Below are 18,217 nucleotides of genomic sequence, written 5' to 3' on the forward strand. Positions count from 1 at the left end.
TACTTCCCCTACCTTCCCCCGCCCCAACGTGGTTTTCAACCAAGCGCATAAGGCTGCTGCTCATGCCTTGGGTGTGGGGGTATCCGACAACCCTAGTGGTGCTTGGGCGCCCTTTGAGCTGCACCGGCAGTGCTTGGGGGACCTTATGCCGAGAATCAATCCTGCCTGCACCGTAATCACTCTACTGTTGGTCCCAACAATGGTTCATTTAAGACATTTTGGCTTCATGATAGTGTAAAGGCAATAAATATTCATAGGAACATAGGAACGTACTTCAAATCTTGAGTGGGGGCGTTCTGTTTTTCACTTTTAGTACAGCATTCAGTGATTGACATGAGATAATCAACTCTTTATTATAATAAAAAAAGGCTTTTTGTTAGATAACTTTACCCAAATATAGGGTAACATAAGTGTTCTAAGAACATTCTGGCTTAGAATTTGGGCTTGGCTAAGCAACATTTTGTAGGTTAGATGTACTGAGTACTTAAAAAAATATTTTTTCATTTGCTTATTTATTTGCAATATAATGACTTTCAGGGGTTTAGCTTTACATCTCTGTGTGTATTTGTGATTATTCTGCCATCCACCACCAAAGAGACCCCTCTGCTCCTTCGTCCTGTCCGTTTCCCCTTCCACTCTGCTAACCACCATAGTTTTCTTTAGTCCAGGAGTTGATTTTGTTTGATTTTTTTTTGTTTTGATTTTTTTTTGTTTTTTGGTTTGGGGGTCACACCCAGCCAATGCTCAGGGGTTACTCCTGGCTCTCCACTCAGGATTTACTCCTGGCAGACTATATGGGACGCTGGGGCTTGAACCCACGTTTGCTGTATACAAGGCACCCTACGTGCTGTGCTATTTCTCCAGTCCCTAATTTGACAGTTTTAAGTAAATAGGTTAAATTGTTTCCAGGGTTAGGTTAAACTTGCTAAAATATTTTTGTCATTTTTGAAAAACTAAACATTTTGGGAGTTGTTTGACTTTTACTTTAGTTAGTAGCAGTAGTGACATTAAATGAATACACATATGAGCATCACAAATACTTTATTTTTGTAGCATACACATGTTTTATAATTGTTTTCTTTGTTTTAGCCAAGGTCATACGCTTGCTATAAAAAAATTGAGTTGGAAGAATTGTACCAGAAAGAGTGAACAGAAAGAAACAGAAGATGCTGAATGGTTACACTTTGCAAGTTGTGGTGAAGATCATACTGTGAAGATCTACAGAGTTAACAGATGTGCACTGTAATAGACTTACTCCGATCAGATAATCATCTTCACATATTTATCGTGTAAATAGATAACTTTACCTCTATCATTTTTGTTGTTTCTCTTTGAGTCCCGTAGCAGTAGTATTTATGTGGTTCACGGGGCTTTTGAAATCTGACATAGCTATAGACCTTCCTTTCAAAATCTTTATCTCACATCCCCAGAGCCTTGGCCATATCTTTAAGGACTTATCACCACACCCACAGGTCCTGGTTAGGAATATGCTCCTTCAGAAATGAATTTGCCTCCTCTTCTATTCCATGAACTTTCTGTTGCTCTTCTGTGGGATATTTCATTATACTCTCTTCAGAGGGAGGACTTGAAAAATAGATAAAATCCAGATTACTTGTTTTGTTTTGGGGCCACACCCAGAGATAGTCCTGGGTTGTTTCTGACTCTTGGGAATAGCTCCCAGCCTATTGAGCTGTCTCTCCCACCCAAGGTTACGCAGTTTTTATTTTAACATTTTTGTAGTAACAGACCACACAGTGTGGTATTTTGACCCCTTCTTCCCACTATGCAGTTACTACTCTGGAATTCAGCATGTAGTATTTGAATTGTGATTTTATTTTATTTTTTTGCTTTTTTGCTTTTTTAGGTCATACCCGGCGGTGGTGCTCAAGGGTTACTTCTGGCTCTGCACTCAGTAATTACTCCTGGTGGTCCTCGGAGGACCATATGGGATGCTGGGGATTGAGCCTAGGTTGGCTGTGTGTAAGGCAAACGCCCAACCCACTCTACTATAGCTCCAGCCCTCCCCCCCCCCCCGTTTTTTTTTTTTTTGCATCACACCCAGAGATGTATAGGTGTTACTCTTGGCTCAGCACTCAGTGGAGAGTGTGACCATATGGGATGCTGGGAATCGAACCCGGGTCAGCTGGCTGCGTGCAAAGCAAACAATGCCATACCCACTGTGCTGTCACTCCTGCTCTTGTTTTGTATTTTTACTTCTAGGCCACACCCAGCAATTCTCAAGGGTTACTTCTGGCTCTGCACTTAGGAATTACTCCTGGTGGTGCTCGATGGGCCATATAGTATGCTGGGAATTGAACCCAGGTAGGACACGTGTAAAGCAAACCCCTTACCCACTATACTATCTCTCTGTGTGGTTAATTCTTTTATTTATTTTTACTTTTTCACATCAGGGAAATCGTTTAAAGAACTGAGCAGTTGCTTTGAGTGCTCTGGACCGGTGTGATTTCCAGCCTCCCAAGTACTGCCAAGTGAGGTCCAAAGACCGAAAAATAAACCAGCCAAATACTTGGATTCTTTTTCAGAATTTGACCTCTTAACCTATAGATGCAGGAGGGGCTGAAGAGCGGAGTTCTGAAACTTTTAAATTTTTGAATTTGAAGTCATAAGGAATATGCTTGTCAGAATGAATATGAGAGCAGCGGAGTGAAGAGGGTGGGGAGAATGTTGGGTGTGCCTGCGGAGGCCAGGAGGCCAGGACAGCGGCTGGGAGAGGCCGGAAGAGACTCTGTGAGAACTGGAGTGGGAATGGCCGCCCCAGCTGCTCGCTCCTGTGGTCTGCCCAGTACTAACCGGGTTTTGTTACATTGATGAGTGTGGGGTTAGACACTGGAGCCTTGTTTCCCATCAGAAAGCAATTCGGAGCTGGCCTTTTAGCTTCCTTTCACAGAAAAGGTCTCCTCTAGCCCGAGGGGAGGGCGCTTCCTGGGGTTTTGATCACTTTTTTTTTTAAAACTGTTTTCCAGTTGTTTCTCTCCGACCAAACCTGCCCTCTTTGGAGAGAGGCCCCCTGCCCGCCTTTTCCCTCACCTTTCCCACTGTATAGTCCCTCCTCGGCTTCTCAAGTGCCCCATATTTGTAGGTCAGCAGGTTCTGGTTGTTAGGCTTCCATGCACCAGTAAAACAGGAAATACTAGATTAAGTTCTTGATGCAAACCAAAGCCTCTGAAATCTAGCCCCCACCTTCCCTCCACACCCCCCCCCTTCACTACACACACAACACCCCTTCCCAGCAACTGGCTTACTCCTGGCTCTGTGCTCGGGGGTCATTCCTGGTGGGCTTGAGGGGGGCCATATGTGGGTGCCAGGGATCAAACTCAGGGCAGCCGTGTGCAAAGCAGGCTTCCTGCCCATTGTACCATCACTCCAGCCCCCGCCTTCCTGACAGTGTGACCCACCCAACTGCTGTATGAGTGGGAGAGCTGGAGCTTCAGCCTCTGGGAAGCTCGACCTTCCTCAACCATTAGCAGCTGTTCTCTCTGAAACAGCAAGTCCAGCCATGCTTGGTTCTGGCCTAACACCTGTCAGCCTTCCCTTCTACACAGATGCTCTCCCCAACCTCCTTCCACCTCTCTGTCCACTTGAGGCAGACACCCTTATGTGTCACTGGCCCCAGAGTTCCGGTCTTTTCCAGAACACCCCAGAGCTCCAGGCAGCCCCTTGTACAGGCCCCTTCCCAGAGTGGTGTCACTGGTCCTGGACACTGCCCTTTCGAAGCATCAGGCCTGTATTGCTGAGTCCCAGAACTGAGCTCCAAACTGTCTCCTTCTGCATAGGCCCCTATTTTCCTGTGTCCCAGGCCAACCATGCTCAGTCCGTTTGTCTGTTTGTCCGTTTGATAGTAACCCTTGATTCCTTGTCCAACTCAATAAGCATGCGAAGTCCCCTGGCAAGGACTCCAATGATGAGAATCCACACACAAGACATTCATACATGAATTACCTCATTCACTCACCTGGCAAACCTCTCAAGTGAACTCCCACTGCAGGGGCTGCCTTGGATTTCTGCTGCCTGTCTGATGACAGCTTCACCTGCAGCCTTTCCACACTCACCCCCTCCCACATGTTACCAAAGGTGCCAGGCCCACTTCTGGTCTCCTCCAGGATTCCCAGCATCCTCCCTCTCTGACTTTTCTGGCTCTCCTGACTTTGCCAGTGCTCCACTCCATTTTCCCCATCTTTCACTGCTGCAGCCTGTGTGTGGGACCGGCTTCCGGAGTTCCAGGCCTCTGCACAGGAAATGCTGCTCTCCTTCACCACCACCACCCTGGCCCTCCGGAAATACAGGTTGGGGCCAGTTGCTCTGTCACGTCCAGCCTCTTCTGGGAAAGTTCCTTCAGAGTGGAGGAGTGGTCAGACCACACCTCTCTCCTTCACTTTCCCCAGGGGCCTGTCAGGCCCAGCAGTGACCTCAGGGACTCTTCCTTTCCCACCACCTCCCGTGTTCCCAGGGGGAGGAGCTCCCAGGAGAAAGTGACATGAAGGCCATAGTCCATTTTCTTCTTCTGCGATTTGTGTCTGCACAGCTGTCAGAGGTTGTTCTGAGTTTCCTTGCCTGCAGTTTACAGCATTCCAGCCTGCAGTTGGCCGTTGAGAGCTCTGCTAAGTCACCTGTAGGTACTTAAAATCCTTCGCAATGAATTTCCAGTCCCAACGCCTCAATTAAAACCCTACCCAGATTTTTTTGTTGCTCTTGTTTTGGGTCCACATTTGGCTGTGCTTGGGGCTTACTCCTGGCTCTGTGCTCGAACGCTACTCCTTTGCTTGGGAGACCACATGCAGTGCTGGGGATGGAACCACAGGTTGTCTGCATACAAGGGCTGTAGTTACTCACTATAATACCTGCCTGGCTTCCCAAACTTCTTTTTTTTTTTTTTTTTTTATTAGTGAAGCACCGTGAGGTACAGTTGTAGATTTACAAATCTTTGTGCTTGGGTTTCGGTCACACAATGAAAAACTTCTTTCTTGACCATGATAACTTACTGCACTTATTCTTCCAAAGTTCACTCGGGAGGTTTGCCAGGTGAGTGAATGAGACAAGTCGTGTATGAATGTCTTGTGTGTGTATTCTCATCATTGGAGTCCTTGCCAGGGGACTTCGCATGCTTATTGAGTTGGACGAGGAATCAAGGGTCACTGTCAAAGGGGAGGGATTTCACCTCCCAGTTTGGGACTGACTCCAGTTTGCTCAGGCTGGCTGGTGAGCACACATGTCTCATGGTTCTCTGATTGGAGGACCTTAGGGCTGAAAAGTTTTCTTACACATTGAACTTCAGGGGCGGAAGTGGCTGCCTCAGACTTCACAAACCAACTTTGCTATCCTAGGGCCCCACAAGAGTACAAGGCGAGCTGAGGCAGTGGCAGGGCTTTAAGCACAGGGGATAAGTTCATTGAATGGTGATCCTTGTAAGATGAAGGCTGGGAGCTCTGCTTCAGACCGAGTGACAGCAGGACTTCATCAGTTTGAGCCTCCGGCAGGAGAGGTCCAAGAAATCAATGCATCGAGCTGAAGGGTACCAACAGAGCTGAGCTGTATCACACAGACATGTTCGTGCACACACACACCCACTCTCCCACTCTCCATCACAGGCCCAAGGCTACTCTTCAGGATGCCTTTGCTGGATTCCTCACTCGGAAGTCCCTCTCGCCTCCTGTGTTTCAACACCTCCATTCAGAAGTAGCTGCATGAAACTCATAATGTGTCATTTCCCTGCATGGCACAACATATCTTCATCTCCCTCTGAGCTTACAGTACCCTGGGCAGGGGCTTGAAGATGCTTATGGGGAGTGGGGAGGGCTCTCAAGCAGACCTCAGGAGGCCCAGGATCCCTGAAGTGACTTTTTTAAAAGAAATTTTGTTCTAGGTCCTGTGCTTTACAATATTGATAATGGCAGGGTTTCATGCACAAAACATTCCAACACCACATCTTCCACCTGGGTCAGCTCCACCCGCCTGCAGTAACATGCTTCCTACTAAAGACCAATTCTCCATTTCTGTTGCCTTTGGGTGTTTATTGTTTCTTTACTATGCTTATATCCAAGATATTAGACCCTCTTTCTGACTAATGTCATTCAGCATGATACTCAACATGATGCCCTCCAGGACACTCCATGTAGTAGCAAACTGCATGATTTCATCGTTTTTTACATTTTTTTTGGGGGGGGGTCATACCCAGCAGTGATGCTTAGGAGTTACTCCTGGCTTTGCACTCAGGAATTAACTCCTGGTGGTGCTCAGGGAACCATATGGGATGTCAGGGATCAAACTTGGGTCATCTGCATGCAAGGCAATCACCCTATTCACTGTACTATCACTCTGGTCCCCAATTTCATCTTTTCATACAGCTGAGCTTCTTTATCCAGTCATCTGCTCTTGGAGACAGATTATTTCCAGACTTGGGCTATTGTGAATAGTGTTGCAGTGAATATAGTAGTGCAGAGGTCTTTTCTATATAGATTTTTTTGGGTCCTTAGAGTAGAGTTGCTGGGTCAAAAAGTTGCAAGTTTTTTTTGTTTGTTTTTTAATAGTGTCTATATTGTTTTCCAAAATACATGAACCAATTGACATTCACCCCAGCAGTTTGAATGAGTGTCCTTTTATCCCCATATCCCTGCCAACACTAGTGATCTTTGGTGTGTACCAGTCTCACTAGTGTGAGATGTTATCTCATTGTTTTGATTTTCCTTTCCCTGATAAGTTATGCAAAACATCCTATGCCTTTGGGCCACCTGTGTGTTTTCTTTGAGGAAGTTTCTGTTCATCTCTTCCCCTGCTGGTGATTCATTCTTTGCCAGTTGGGCTGGTGGTTCAATGCAAGGACAATAGGACATGATGCTCAGGGGTATCCATGCCACACCCAGCTGTGCTCATACCTGGCAAAGCCCAGGTATGAGCTGGAGGTCAGCTGTATGCAAGGCCTTAACCCCTGTACTATCTCTCTTGGCCCCTCAACAATGCTTCTTGATTAAATGATAGTACAGTGGGGCTGGAGCAATAGCACAGTGGGTAGGCGTTTGCCTTGCACGCAGCTGACCCAGGTTTGATTCCCAACATTACATATGGTCCCCTTAGCACCGCCAGGAGTAATTCCTGAGTGCATGAGCCAGGAGTAGCCCCTGCGCATCGCTGGGTGTGACCCCCCCCCCAAAAAAAAAAGATAGTACAGTGAATTTTAATGAATTCAGTGTTTTGTGCTATATCTCAAGGGATAAAATCAATGTAGAGAAAAGGCAGAATTGTGGACAATATCACAAAATCCTGTACCTGATTAGGGATTAAGATCTAGAATATATAAAAAACTACAAAAAGCAGGACTGGAGAGAGTGCAGCAGGTAGGGTGCTTACCTTGCATGTAGCCAACCCAGGTTCCATCTGCAGCCCTGCATTTGGTCCCTGAGCCCTGTCAGTAATAATGCCTGAGCTGAAAGCCAAGAATAAGCGTTGAGCACAACTGGGTGACTCTTGTAACACCACTCCCCTCCTCACCCCCCCAAAAAAACCTAAGTATATAACGAGTGGAAATGTTAGGGTGTCATAAAAAGAAGGAAAGAAAGAAGCCTATGGCAGTATCTTTAAAATTCTAAACAAAATTACCATGTGATCCAGAAATCCCTCTTCTGATCTTCTGTTCCAAAGAATTAAAAACAGGGTCTCAAAGAGGACTGGGGGAGTGGGGGGTGGGGGCGGGGGCACATCAGGTGGTGCTAGAGCTTCCCCTGGCTCCTGATCAGAGATCACTCCTGCTGGTGCTTAGGGGACTGTATATGCAGCCCAGGATTAAATCTGTCAGCAGTGTCAAAGGCAAGCACCTACACTTGTATCTCCAACCCTGAACAAGTTATTTCTTTAGTTTGTTTTGGGGCCACAGCCAGCAGTGCTCAGGGCTCACTCCTGGCTCTGCACTCTAGGATCAATTCTGTCAGGCTCAGGGGACCTAATGGGGTGACCAGGATTGAACCGGGTGAGATATGTACAAGGCAAGTTCCCTACCTGCTGTACTATCTCTCCAGCCCCCCTCAAAGAATTAGTCCTATACATTATGTTAGTATCATTCATAATAGTTGAGATGGAATGTAACCTGCCCACACGGCAGAGTCTGGCAAATTCCCCGTGGCGTACCCAATATGCCAAATACCAGTAACAATGATGGGTCTCATTCTCCTAAAGAGCCTTGAATATGGCACTTTCTTAAAAATCTCAGGGCTAGGATGAAGGAGACGTTACTGGGGCCTGCTGGAGGCAATTGACGAATAACAGGATGGTCGTGATCGTGATCGTGATCGAGATGGAAGTAGTCCAAGTATCTTAATCATGAAGTCACTACCAACTTTTTACTTTTTTTTTTTAAGTGCGGGTACACCCAGGAATAAGTAGGGCTTATTCCTGGCTCTGCACTCAGGAATTATTCCTGGTGGTACTCAGGAGACCATATGGGATGCCAGGGATCAAACCGTGTTTGGCTGCATACAACCCTACACTCTGTACCATCTCTTTGTTCACTTTAAAAAGGTGTATTTCCAGGATCACACCGGGTAATTGTTTTTCTGAAAAAGAGGTGTAGACCAAGGAAATCAGGGATTCTCTGACACATCCTCACTCTCAGCGCGCAGGACCCAGATGCCTATATGTGCATGAAAAGCAGAAATATGGACTCCACCCCAGACTTAATCAGAACCAGCACTGAATAGGCGTCCAGATGATTCATGAAAGTCAATGCCTGAAAAGCCTGGCCTGGAGGAGATGCTCCTTGGAAAGTAGGACATAAACAGGCGGCGAGGAGCGCCCAAGCACTGTCCAACCCTCCACACTCACCTCACAGCTGGGCTCTGGAGACTGACTCCCCAGCTTGTTCATCTCTGCCTCAGTTTCCCCTCCTCTCAGAGCCTCCCCAGAGACTTGCTTGTTTAGTCATTGAGTCATAAGGTCAGATAATGTGCAGGGCCAGTGCAAGGGAGATAGCACGAGGGCATGCTCTCTCTGGTCGCCCAAAATTGCGTTTGCTAGAGAGTGGTTGGGGGTTGAGAGGGAAGGGTGGGTGGACTGTAGCAGTGGAGATGGAACAAGATGGCAGCAGCATCCAAGATGCCTGTGTCAAGGACTGGTGAAGGCAGGCAGAAAGGGACCGTGGTGGGTGATGAGCAGACACAGGTGCTCATCCATCCATAGCTTCAAAGTTTGACAGCTTGCTAGAAGATCAGCTGGGGGATTGGCAGTGGGCCAACGACCTGTGGTGGTGTGCAGGCCAAGGTGATGTGTAGAGGGACTGCAGATCCCTTCCCACCACACCCCACATTCTTTCAGACCTACTGCACCCGGGATTGGCGAGGCCCTGCATGGTCCTGTGATTCTCCCTCTGGCGATCCCAGGGCCCTGCCGCACGAGGCTGGCTGTCCCGCAGATAGATGGTGAACTTTAGTCGGGGGTGAGGCGCTCTCCTCTCCTCCTCACCCCACCCCTGCCAACTTCAGTGGACGCCACCCATCGGGTCCCATCTGGCCCCCCCTCACCTTCCCCTGCTGGCAGGACACCTAACTGGAGTCCCCTCCCACTCCATGCTCTGAAACTGGTCAGCGTCTGGAGCGCCTGCCCAGTGGCTGAACCCACCTCGCCAGCACGACTCCGTGACTCGGGTTACACAATCTGGGTTCTGTACCTGCTGCACGTGGGTGGGGCCTGCCCCTTGGTGCTGGACGCAACGTTGCAGCAGACCAACACTCTTGGGCTCAAGACCTAGATACAGGCCCAGGCATTATCCAGCACCTCGTGGGGCACCAAGCGCTTTCCTTTCCCATCCCTTTCTTAGCTGGCACGCGCGCTTCTGGGTAGCGACAACCCAAGAAGCCTGCGGGGAGACCCTCCACGGAGAGGTGTGGGTGTAGGCACCCCAAAAAAACAAGCCGAGGCCCGGCCCACAAGAACCGGGCTCGGAAGATGGTCAAGTTCTGGGCAACCTGGCAGGAAAGAGCAGGTCTTGCCTCTGGCCCCAGCCTCCCGATGAGGCACGTGTTCCCCTCCAAGAGGTCCCCAAGGCATCTCCGAGGGCATCTCGGAGGACTCAGACTGCAAAGCTGTCTGTTCAAAGCTGTTCAAAGGCACCGAACAATCGCACTCTCGCCCTGACGCCGGAAAGTGGAACCCGGTGAGTCACAGCGCCCGGGGCCAGCTGGGTCCGCCCCGTCAGGCGCCGCCCCTCGGCCGGCCGGACCCCGGGCCACCAGCGCCCTGGGAGGCGCGGCCGGGGCGCGGCGGGGGTGGAGTCGCCGAGGTCGGGCTGGGCGATTGCCCCGGGCCGGGCGGGCCTGGACGGCCTTGGACGGCGCGGCGGGCAGGCGGGGGTCATGGACAGCTGCGCTGCGCAACCCGGGCCCGAGCTGCCGAGCTTCGAGCCGTTCCGGGACTCCTACGGCTACGGCCGGCGCAGCCTCCGCGAGCTGAGGGATCGCGAGTTCGGCCGCCTGGAAGGTGAGGCTGGAGGGGGCGTGGGAAAGCGGGAGGCGGGGGGCGTGAGGATGCTGGAGCCCCCGTGGGAAGACGTTCTGCGCCAGCATTGAGCGGCGTGGCCCTCCCTGTAGCTCGCCGGGGGATGCGACTCTGCGTCTGCGGTTCCAGCCGCAGCCCCCCGGACTCGCGGCTGCTCTTGCTGCTGAGACTTTCCAGGCGTGCACCTGTGCCCGCCCGCGGCGCCCCGGGCTCGCGCTGCCCTCGGCTTTCGCCTCCTGCGTGTTAAGGCTCCAGCTGCGACACGGGTTGCGACGGTTGTCTTGCGGCCCAGCGTGACAGTCGGAGGTTGGCGCGCGCCCAGGAGCGCAGCGGGGGCGGACGGCCGGCGCGCCGGGCCCGGGTTGCGACGCCGAGTCTGTGGCCGCGGGCAGCGGCCTCCAGTGGCTGCTGTCCAGCACACTCCTCCGGGATGGGCTCGCGAGCGGCTTTGATTTTTTTTTTTTTAAATCAACTAGTGCTCTCAGAGCAACGCCGCCTCTGATCTCTCGCTGGTCGGGATCTATCTTCCCGAGTTAGCCTCGCGTGCGACGCGAGTTTCCAGTCCAGGGGACGGACTTGAGAGCCGGCAGCGTGCCTGTGTGCTCTGCAAGGCGGAACAGGCTGGTTTTGGGGAGAAAAAAGAAAAAAAAAATTAAGCCCTGCCTGGCCCCGTGACTGGCCCGGACCAGATTTCAGGGCGGAGGCCAGGCCGTCCTCCCTGGCTTGGGAGACTCCTCCAGCCTAAGAACGAGTGCAGGAGCGCGCTGGGGTTCCGCGGGCTGAGTGGCCCACGGCCTGTAGAGAGGAACAACTGGGAACTGCCCCCTGGTGTGCCTACTACGCAAACAGAAACCATGATCTACCTTTCATTCATGTCCTGAGTTCCCTTTCAGTCACCTGGCAGCTGATTGCTGTGCCAGGAAGGTTCCCCACGTTCCAGAGACAGAAGCCGTTTCCTCTTGGGGACTCTGAGGGCTCACCATCCGCTTTGTGTGACCTTGGTCTATGCTTGGTCTAAACTGCAGTGAGGAAGACCGGCTCCTCTTTCCCGGGTCTGCCTGCTCCCTCTCTTTCTTTTCTTTCTTTCCCTTTGGGGTCACACCTGGCAGTGTGCGGGCTCACTCCAGGCAGTGTACAGGGTACTGGGATCAAGCTGAGGTGAGCAGCCTGTAAGGCAAGTGCCTTACCCGGGGAGTAATTCTCCTGCCCCTCCCTCGGCCCTGCCCTCGCTTTGCGTGGGCACAAGCATACCTGTTTCCACATCGTCTCGCTGAACTTTTGTATTACCGGAGTTGTATTTCATGATGGACTTTTGATTTGGAAATGTCTTGCTCACAGAAACAGGCTGAAGAGAGAAGGGTGCAGAGGGTGCAGAGGGAAAGGAGGGTTCATTCTTTAGAAGTCAGCCCCAGAGAACCCCAGAGAGCCCTTTAGGAGATATGGGCTAAGCCCCAGATCTCAATTCCCTAATCCCCTTGCTCTGATCCCTCTCACCATCACCACTCTGGGAAAGTAAAGGTGTGTTCTGGGCCCTTGTTTCCTTTCTTTCACTTCTTTTCCCTTCAATCATAAAACGGAAGTTTGCTGTGTCCTGGCTGGCCTGCAGGGTCCCTTCAGTACTTGTTTATTTATTTATTTATTTTCCTTTTGGGGTCACACCCGGAGATGCACAGGGGTCACTCCTGGCTCTGCACTCAGGGATTACCCCAGCAGTGCTCAGGGGACCATATGGGATGCTGGGAATCGAACCTGGGTCAGCAGCATGCAAGGCAAATGCCCTACCCGCTGTGCTATCACTGCAGCCCCCCTTCACTTATTTTTGTTCACATATTTCAGGGTGGTCCCTAAATACTCTTAAGGGTAAGGGTGACGGGTAAGGGGTAGTAGGAGTGGAGATGATTGGTTCAGATTTGTCTAAGTCTGCTCTGACATTCAAACAAGGGCAGCATTTTAAAATTTAATTTATTGTAATTTGTTTACTTTCGGTTTGGGGGCCACACCTGGTGATGTTCAGAACTTACTCCTGGCTCTGTACTCAGGGATCATTTCTGGTGGGGCTCAAGGGACTATGAGTGGTGCTGGGGATCGAACCATGGTCAGCCAGGCAAGTGTCTTCCCCACTGTACTTTTGTTCTGGCCCTGGGGACATGTTTCTTATACTGAGTCCCTATTTGTAGCAGTCCCACAACTGGATGGATGTATCTAACTTACTAATTCAGTTCCAGTTGCAGCTATTATTATTATTATTATTATTATTATTATGCTGGAGTGATAGCACAGCAGGTAGGGCGTTTGTCTTGCATTCGGCCGACCCGAATTCGATTCCTTCCCCCCTCTCGGAGAGCCCTGCAAATTACCAAGAGTATCTCACCTGCACGGCAAAGCCTGGCAAGCTACCTGTGACGTATTCGATATGCCAAACACAGTAACAACAAAGTCTCACAATGGAGACGTTACTGGGCCTGCTTGAGCAAATCAATGAACAACGGGGAGGACAGTGCTACAGTGCTGCTACTACTACTACTAATAGTTTTGGGGCCATGCCTAGTAAGTGGTCAGTGTACCTATGTGGTGCTGGAGAGGAAACTGGATCAACCTCATGCAAGACAAGCGCCATAACCCCTGGACTTTGTCTCCAGTCCTTTCTTCTACATTTTGATGGTATTGGATTTCTGGGCACTAAACTCTCCCTCCTGGTATTGTGAGTCTTGAAACATGGCTATTTTCTTTTACTCAATAGCGAGAGGGATGCAGACCAGTCAAAACAACATAAACTTCCTTCTTCCCCCTTGTTTTTTTTTTTTTTTTAGCAGGCTTGAGGATTCCCCAAGTGGTAGCTTTGGGTAATTAAGACCTTTTTTTTTTTTTTTAATTGGATCACCTTGAGATAAGTTACAAAGCTTGTTTGAGTTTCAATCATACAATGATCAAAACCCCATTCCTCCACCAGTGCACATTTTATACCACCAATGTCCCCAGTATCCCCTCCCCCCCATCCCAACTCTTTCCCCTGTCTCTGGCAATTTCCCCCATTCTCTCTCTCTCTCTCTCTCTCTCTCTCTCTCTCTCTCTCTCTCTCTCTCTACTTTTGGGCATTATGGTCTGCAATACAGATACTGAGAGGTTATCAGATTTGGTCCTTTATCTACTTTCAGCACTCATCTCCCATCCTGAATGGTCCCTCCAACCATCACTGATTTAGTGATCCCCTCTCTCTTCCAGCTGCCTTCTCCTCCAGCTCACAAGGCAGGCTTCCAACTATGGGGCAGTATTCCTGGCCTATGTAAGACCTTCCTTTTTGCCTGTCTTGTGGCTGGGAATTCCCTTGTCCAGGTGAGGAGAGTGGAGTGAGTCCACAGATCTAGTTCAAGGGTACTTGAGGCCTCAGGGTGCTAGTCAGCGGCCCCTCAACCTGAGCAGGGAGGGGGAGTCTTCCAGAAGAGACTTCCTTGGAGCCCTCAGGCCTCTGGCTTTGGAGGTTATCTTCCGGCTACTTCTCACACCAAACCTTTTGGAGTGTTGATTAGGTCCCTCCAGCTTGTACAACCCTCACCATCTTTAGGTGTAGGGGCCGGCAGGGCCAGTGATGGAGCGGGCTCAGTGCAAACTGGAGAGCTGGGCTTCTGTACTGTTAACCCCAGGCAGGTTGAGGCCCAAAAATCAGACTGTGGTCCCCCTAACAGGACGGTGCCCCCCGCGCCCCCCCCCCCCCCCCCGCAGCCCTAGCTAGCTGCGGGAGGAAGGGCCCAACTAGCCTTTTCCCAAAGGATTTCGCACCCTGCATCTTCCATGTGCATTAAGAAGCAGCTATCAGGGATAATACAACAGGGAGGATGTTTGCCGTGCACACGACCAACATGGGTTCTATCCCCGGCATTCCATATGGTCTCGTGAACACTGCCAGGAGTAATTCCTGAGCACAGAGCCAGGAGTAACTCCTGAGCATTGCCAAGTGTCAGAGAAGGGGCTGGTAGGAGACTGGGAGGAGTTAGAAGCCAGACACATGGATCAGGCCGGCTCTGGAGGATGCGCAGGGATTAGGACGAAGGTCAGAGGAGGTGACCGCAGCTGGCTTTTGTGCTCTTTCAGGGACCGTCTATCTTGACCACGCTGGAACCACCTTGTTCCCACAAAGCCAACTCACAAACTTCACAAAGGACCTCCTGGAAAATGTTTATGGTAAAGAAAAACACCCTGCACCCCCTCACCCGCCACTGATTTTTGCAGGAAGCAGCACCAGACTGCCAGGGCCACACGGGATCAAAAGATGGTGGCCGTGAGGCTGCACCCATGTGGAAGGGGTGCTGCTGGGGTGGCAATAGTTGGCTCAGGGCTGTTGGCTCTAGCAGGGGAGGGGGCAGTGCCAGGAGGGCCCAGAGGTGGGAAGGTGCTAAGTAGGTGGTGGGTGGGGCTGAGGGGGAACATCATCCTTCCATCCACTCACCCTGCAATGCTTATTGAGCTCTGGTGTGTGTGTGTGTGTGTGTGTGTGTGTGTGTGTGTGTGTGTGGTGAGGGGCTGCAGTTTTGTATTGGAAACTCTGAGCCACCTGCAGGACACCCCAGAAGGAGTTTGTGTGGGTCTGGTTGCCTTGGGTGCTCATCCCAGGCCCCAGTGGACTTGCCACGGAAGACAGGGAGACAGGGGCTGCTTTTGCAGCTTTATGGATTTATATTCACTGACTCCCATTGCAAGTGTAGAATTCAGTGATTTTTAGTAACTTTCCCATGATGGTTTTCAATTTTCGTCTCTGTCCCCCACCATCTCTATAAAGGCATCGGAACATTTTTATTCCCCTTGTATGATCTCCTGTACCTGCTAACAGCTGATCTCAGCCCAGGGAAGCAGTAGCCAGTCCAGGCGACAGGCTGTGTCTGAGGGCACTGGACTTTACTGGATGTCTCGTTTCAGTTGGGTCATATGGTGAGGACCTCGTGTCTCACGTGTTCATGTGCTGTGGTTTTGAGGTTCATTCATGACCTTGCCAGTAATTTGTTCCTTTTCATGGAATAATTTCCCCTGATGTGGATAGACCACATTTCATCTGTCCATTCACCAGCAGCCAGACATGTTGTGTTTCCCAGAACTTGGATTTTTTTGTTTTGTTTTGTTTTGTTTTGTTTTGTTTCTTTTTTGGGTCACACCCAGCATTGCATGGTGGTTATTCCTGGTTCATGCACTCAGAAAGTATTCCTGGAGGTGCTCAGAGGACCATGTGGGATTCTGGGAATTGAACCCGGGTCGGCCACATGCAAGGCAATTCCCTACGCACGGTGCTATCACTCCAGCTCCCTGGGTTTTTTGTTTGTTTTTAGCTGAGTCACACCCAGCCATGCACAGGGGATACTCCTGGCTCCACACGCAGGAATTACTCCTGGCGGTGCTCAGGGGATCATATGGAATGCTGGGAATCAAACCCGGGTTGGCCACGTGCAAGGCAAACGTCCTACCTGCTGTGCTATCACTCCAGTCCCAGAACTTGGATTTTTGAAAGAAGCAGCTGTGAGCTTGTGTGTGTACAGACCCGTGAGAAACACATTGGGTTTTCGTGTCTCTGGGCACAGATCCAATGGCCTTGCTGCATCTGAGGGGTGTTTTGACGCTGAACTTTTTGAGCCACAGAGGAAGGGCTGGGGAAGGACTCAGAGATGGGATGTGGTGACTCTTGTCTCTGTGATGCCAGGGAACCCGCACAGCCAGAACATCAACAGCAGGCTCACACATGACACCGTGGAGCAGGTGCGCTACAGGTGAGTGTGGGGCGCCGGTCTGAGTGGGCACCGGGGACTGGGGCTTCCTTCTTCCTCCTGTCTGCAACCCACGAGGATTTGAGCTGCTCTCAGAAGGGCACCTTTCTTGAAAGGGTCCTCCATGCAAGAACATGAACCCAGAGGCCAGGTAGCAAGATGGTGAGAGAGAGCCAGCTGACCGGCCAGGGATGACCATCAGCTCGTCTGGGTGGCTCCAGACTGGTGCTGCAGTGACAAAGAAAGACCCCCTTTCCCGATTTATTTGCTTATTTATTTATTTAGCTAGTTCTTTTGCTTTTTGGGTCACACCCTGCATTGCACAGGGGTTACTCCTGGCTCTGCACTCAGGAATTACTCTTGAGTGGACCATATGGGATGCAGGGGATCAAACCTGAGTCAGCCGCATGCCAGGCAAATGCTTTACTTGCTGTACTATTGCTCCAGCTCTGGGAAGAGTTTTGAATTTTCATTGGGCAGTGATACTTTTCATTGATGGTGGCCAGAGTAAGAGCAGCATGGACATACTGATGTCCACACAAGTGATAAAGCCAGAGGGTGAACCAAGGCAGGGTGCTTCCATAAGGTGAGGGGCAGCTGGGGTTTGTCTTACCCTGGGGGGACCAGGCTTAAATCAAGCCCCAATATATGGAGTGTTGTGGGTAAAGCAAGTTTAGGAAGGGAAGATGCAAATGTGCCTCAGAGCCACAAGTGTGGCACCTTGAGTGTGCCAGTTGTGAGTTCAAGGTATGGGTGCATGACACGTGTGTTTGGTGGCTGAGAGCCGCCCCCTCCCCCAGCCTCTCTAACAGAGGAGGAAAGAGACCGGGGACCCCAGACTGATGGTCAAAATGGCCCGTTTAATGCAAGCTGTTAGCATACTTACAGCACATCTGAGTGAGTTCGAGGTATAGGACTGCAATGAGGTGTGATTGGTCATTTTTGGAGGTAGAGCATTTTGGTGGAGGCAATTTTCTTAGGGGGATTAACTTGAGGAGACACTCTTGTCTCCCAGGGACATCTATATTGCTTTTCTCTTTCCCTAAAGTTGTACATAGTAAACAATTACGTTTACTTCTTATTAATATTTGCAGTTGTTTGGATAAACACAATAAGAGACATAGATTCCAAAACTTAATTCCAAGGGCTCCAAGGGCAAGTCTGCTGGGATTTACCATCAATCCCAGACTAGATCATCAGACCAGTTCAGCTTGTCCTTCCCCATGGGGGTCCTGATTCTTAAGTCGTAATAGCTTGCATCAAGACCATGATTTCATGCTTTCTAGACTGTCGCATTTCGATGCTGGGGTAGCTTTGCTACTTGCTCTGGGACCATCTGGCCCACAGTGGGAACCCCTTTTTGTGTTCAACTGATGCCTGAGTCAAGTAATTATGATGGATGCTCAGGAGTAGATAGATTTCAGAGTCACCTCCCAAATATTAGGAGCATAACATTAACAATCTTTCTGTGCTTAAGTAAAGAACATTGCTCTATAGTAACATATGAAAAGGCTATAGGGGAAATAGAAAAGCAAGTAATTCACTGCAAAGTCCAGAGTTACCAGAAAGTTTGACTTGTAAATCAACAACCTTGACTTGGGGAATTGTAACAATGAGAGGTAAAGCTCAAAGGAAAGGTTAAAGATAAACTCAGGGGATTAGGGGTGCTCATATGAGCACTGTAAGCTTCCCTGGGGGCGGGGGGGAGGAAAAGGGGCAGTTCACTGCTGAAGCCTCAAACACTTAGGTTAATGTCCAACACCAGTTTTTTTTTTTGCGGGGGGATCACACCCGGCGATGCACAGGGGTCCTTCCTGGCTCTGCACTCAGGAATCACTCCTGGTGGTGCTCAGGAGACCATATAGGATGCTGGGAATCGAACCTGGGTCGGCCGTGTGCAAGGCAAATGCCCTACCCGCTGTGCTATTGCTCCAGCCTCCCAACACCAGTTTGAATCCCTTGCCACCTCTTCC

At 50.3% G+C, this 18,217-nt stretch overlaps 2 protein-coding genes across 2 annotated transcripts in view; both read left to right on the top strand.

Moving 5' to 3' along the window:
• Positions 1-1,306, top strand: part of ELP2 (elongator acetyltransferase complex subunit 2) — a 55,974-nt gene extending 54,668 nt beyond the window's left edge. Inside the window, exon 22 of the mRNA XM_056137925.1 lies at positions 1,090-1,306. Within this exon, the coding sequence (XP_055993900.1) occupies positions 1,090-1,246 (157 nt within the window). The 3' untranslated portion in view covers positions 1,247-1,306. The remainder of the gene's footprint in view (positions 1-1,089) is intronic.
• Positions 1,307-10,304: 8,998 nt separating this feature from the next.
• MOCOS (molybdenum cofactor sulfurase) overlaps positions 10,305-18,217 on the top strand; it is a 37,966-nt gene continuing 30,053 nt past the window's right edge. Inside the window, exons 1-3 of the mRNA XM_056137958.1 lie at positions 10,305-10,479; positions 14,587-14,676; positions 16,181-16,247. Coding sequence (XP_055993933.1) covers positions 10,356-10,479; positions 14,587-14,676; positions 16,181-16,247 — 281 coding nt within the window. The 5' untranslated portion in view covers positions 10,305-10,355. The remainder of the gene's footprint in view (positions 10,480-14,586; positions 14,677-16,180; positions 16,248-18,217) is intronic.

Source organism: Sorex fumeus, unplaced genomic scaffold (genome assembly GCF_029834395.1).
Source record: "Sorex fumeus unplaced genomic scaffold, SorFum_2.1 ptg000128l, whole genome shotgun sequence".
Lineage (NCBI taxonomy): Eukaryota > Metazoa > Chordata > Mammalia > Eulipotyphla > Soricidae > Sorex > Sorex fumeus.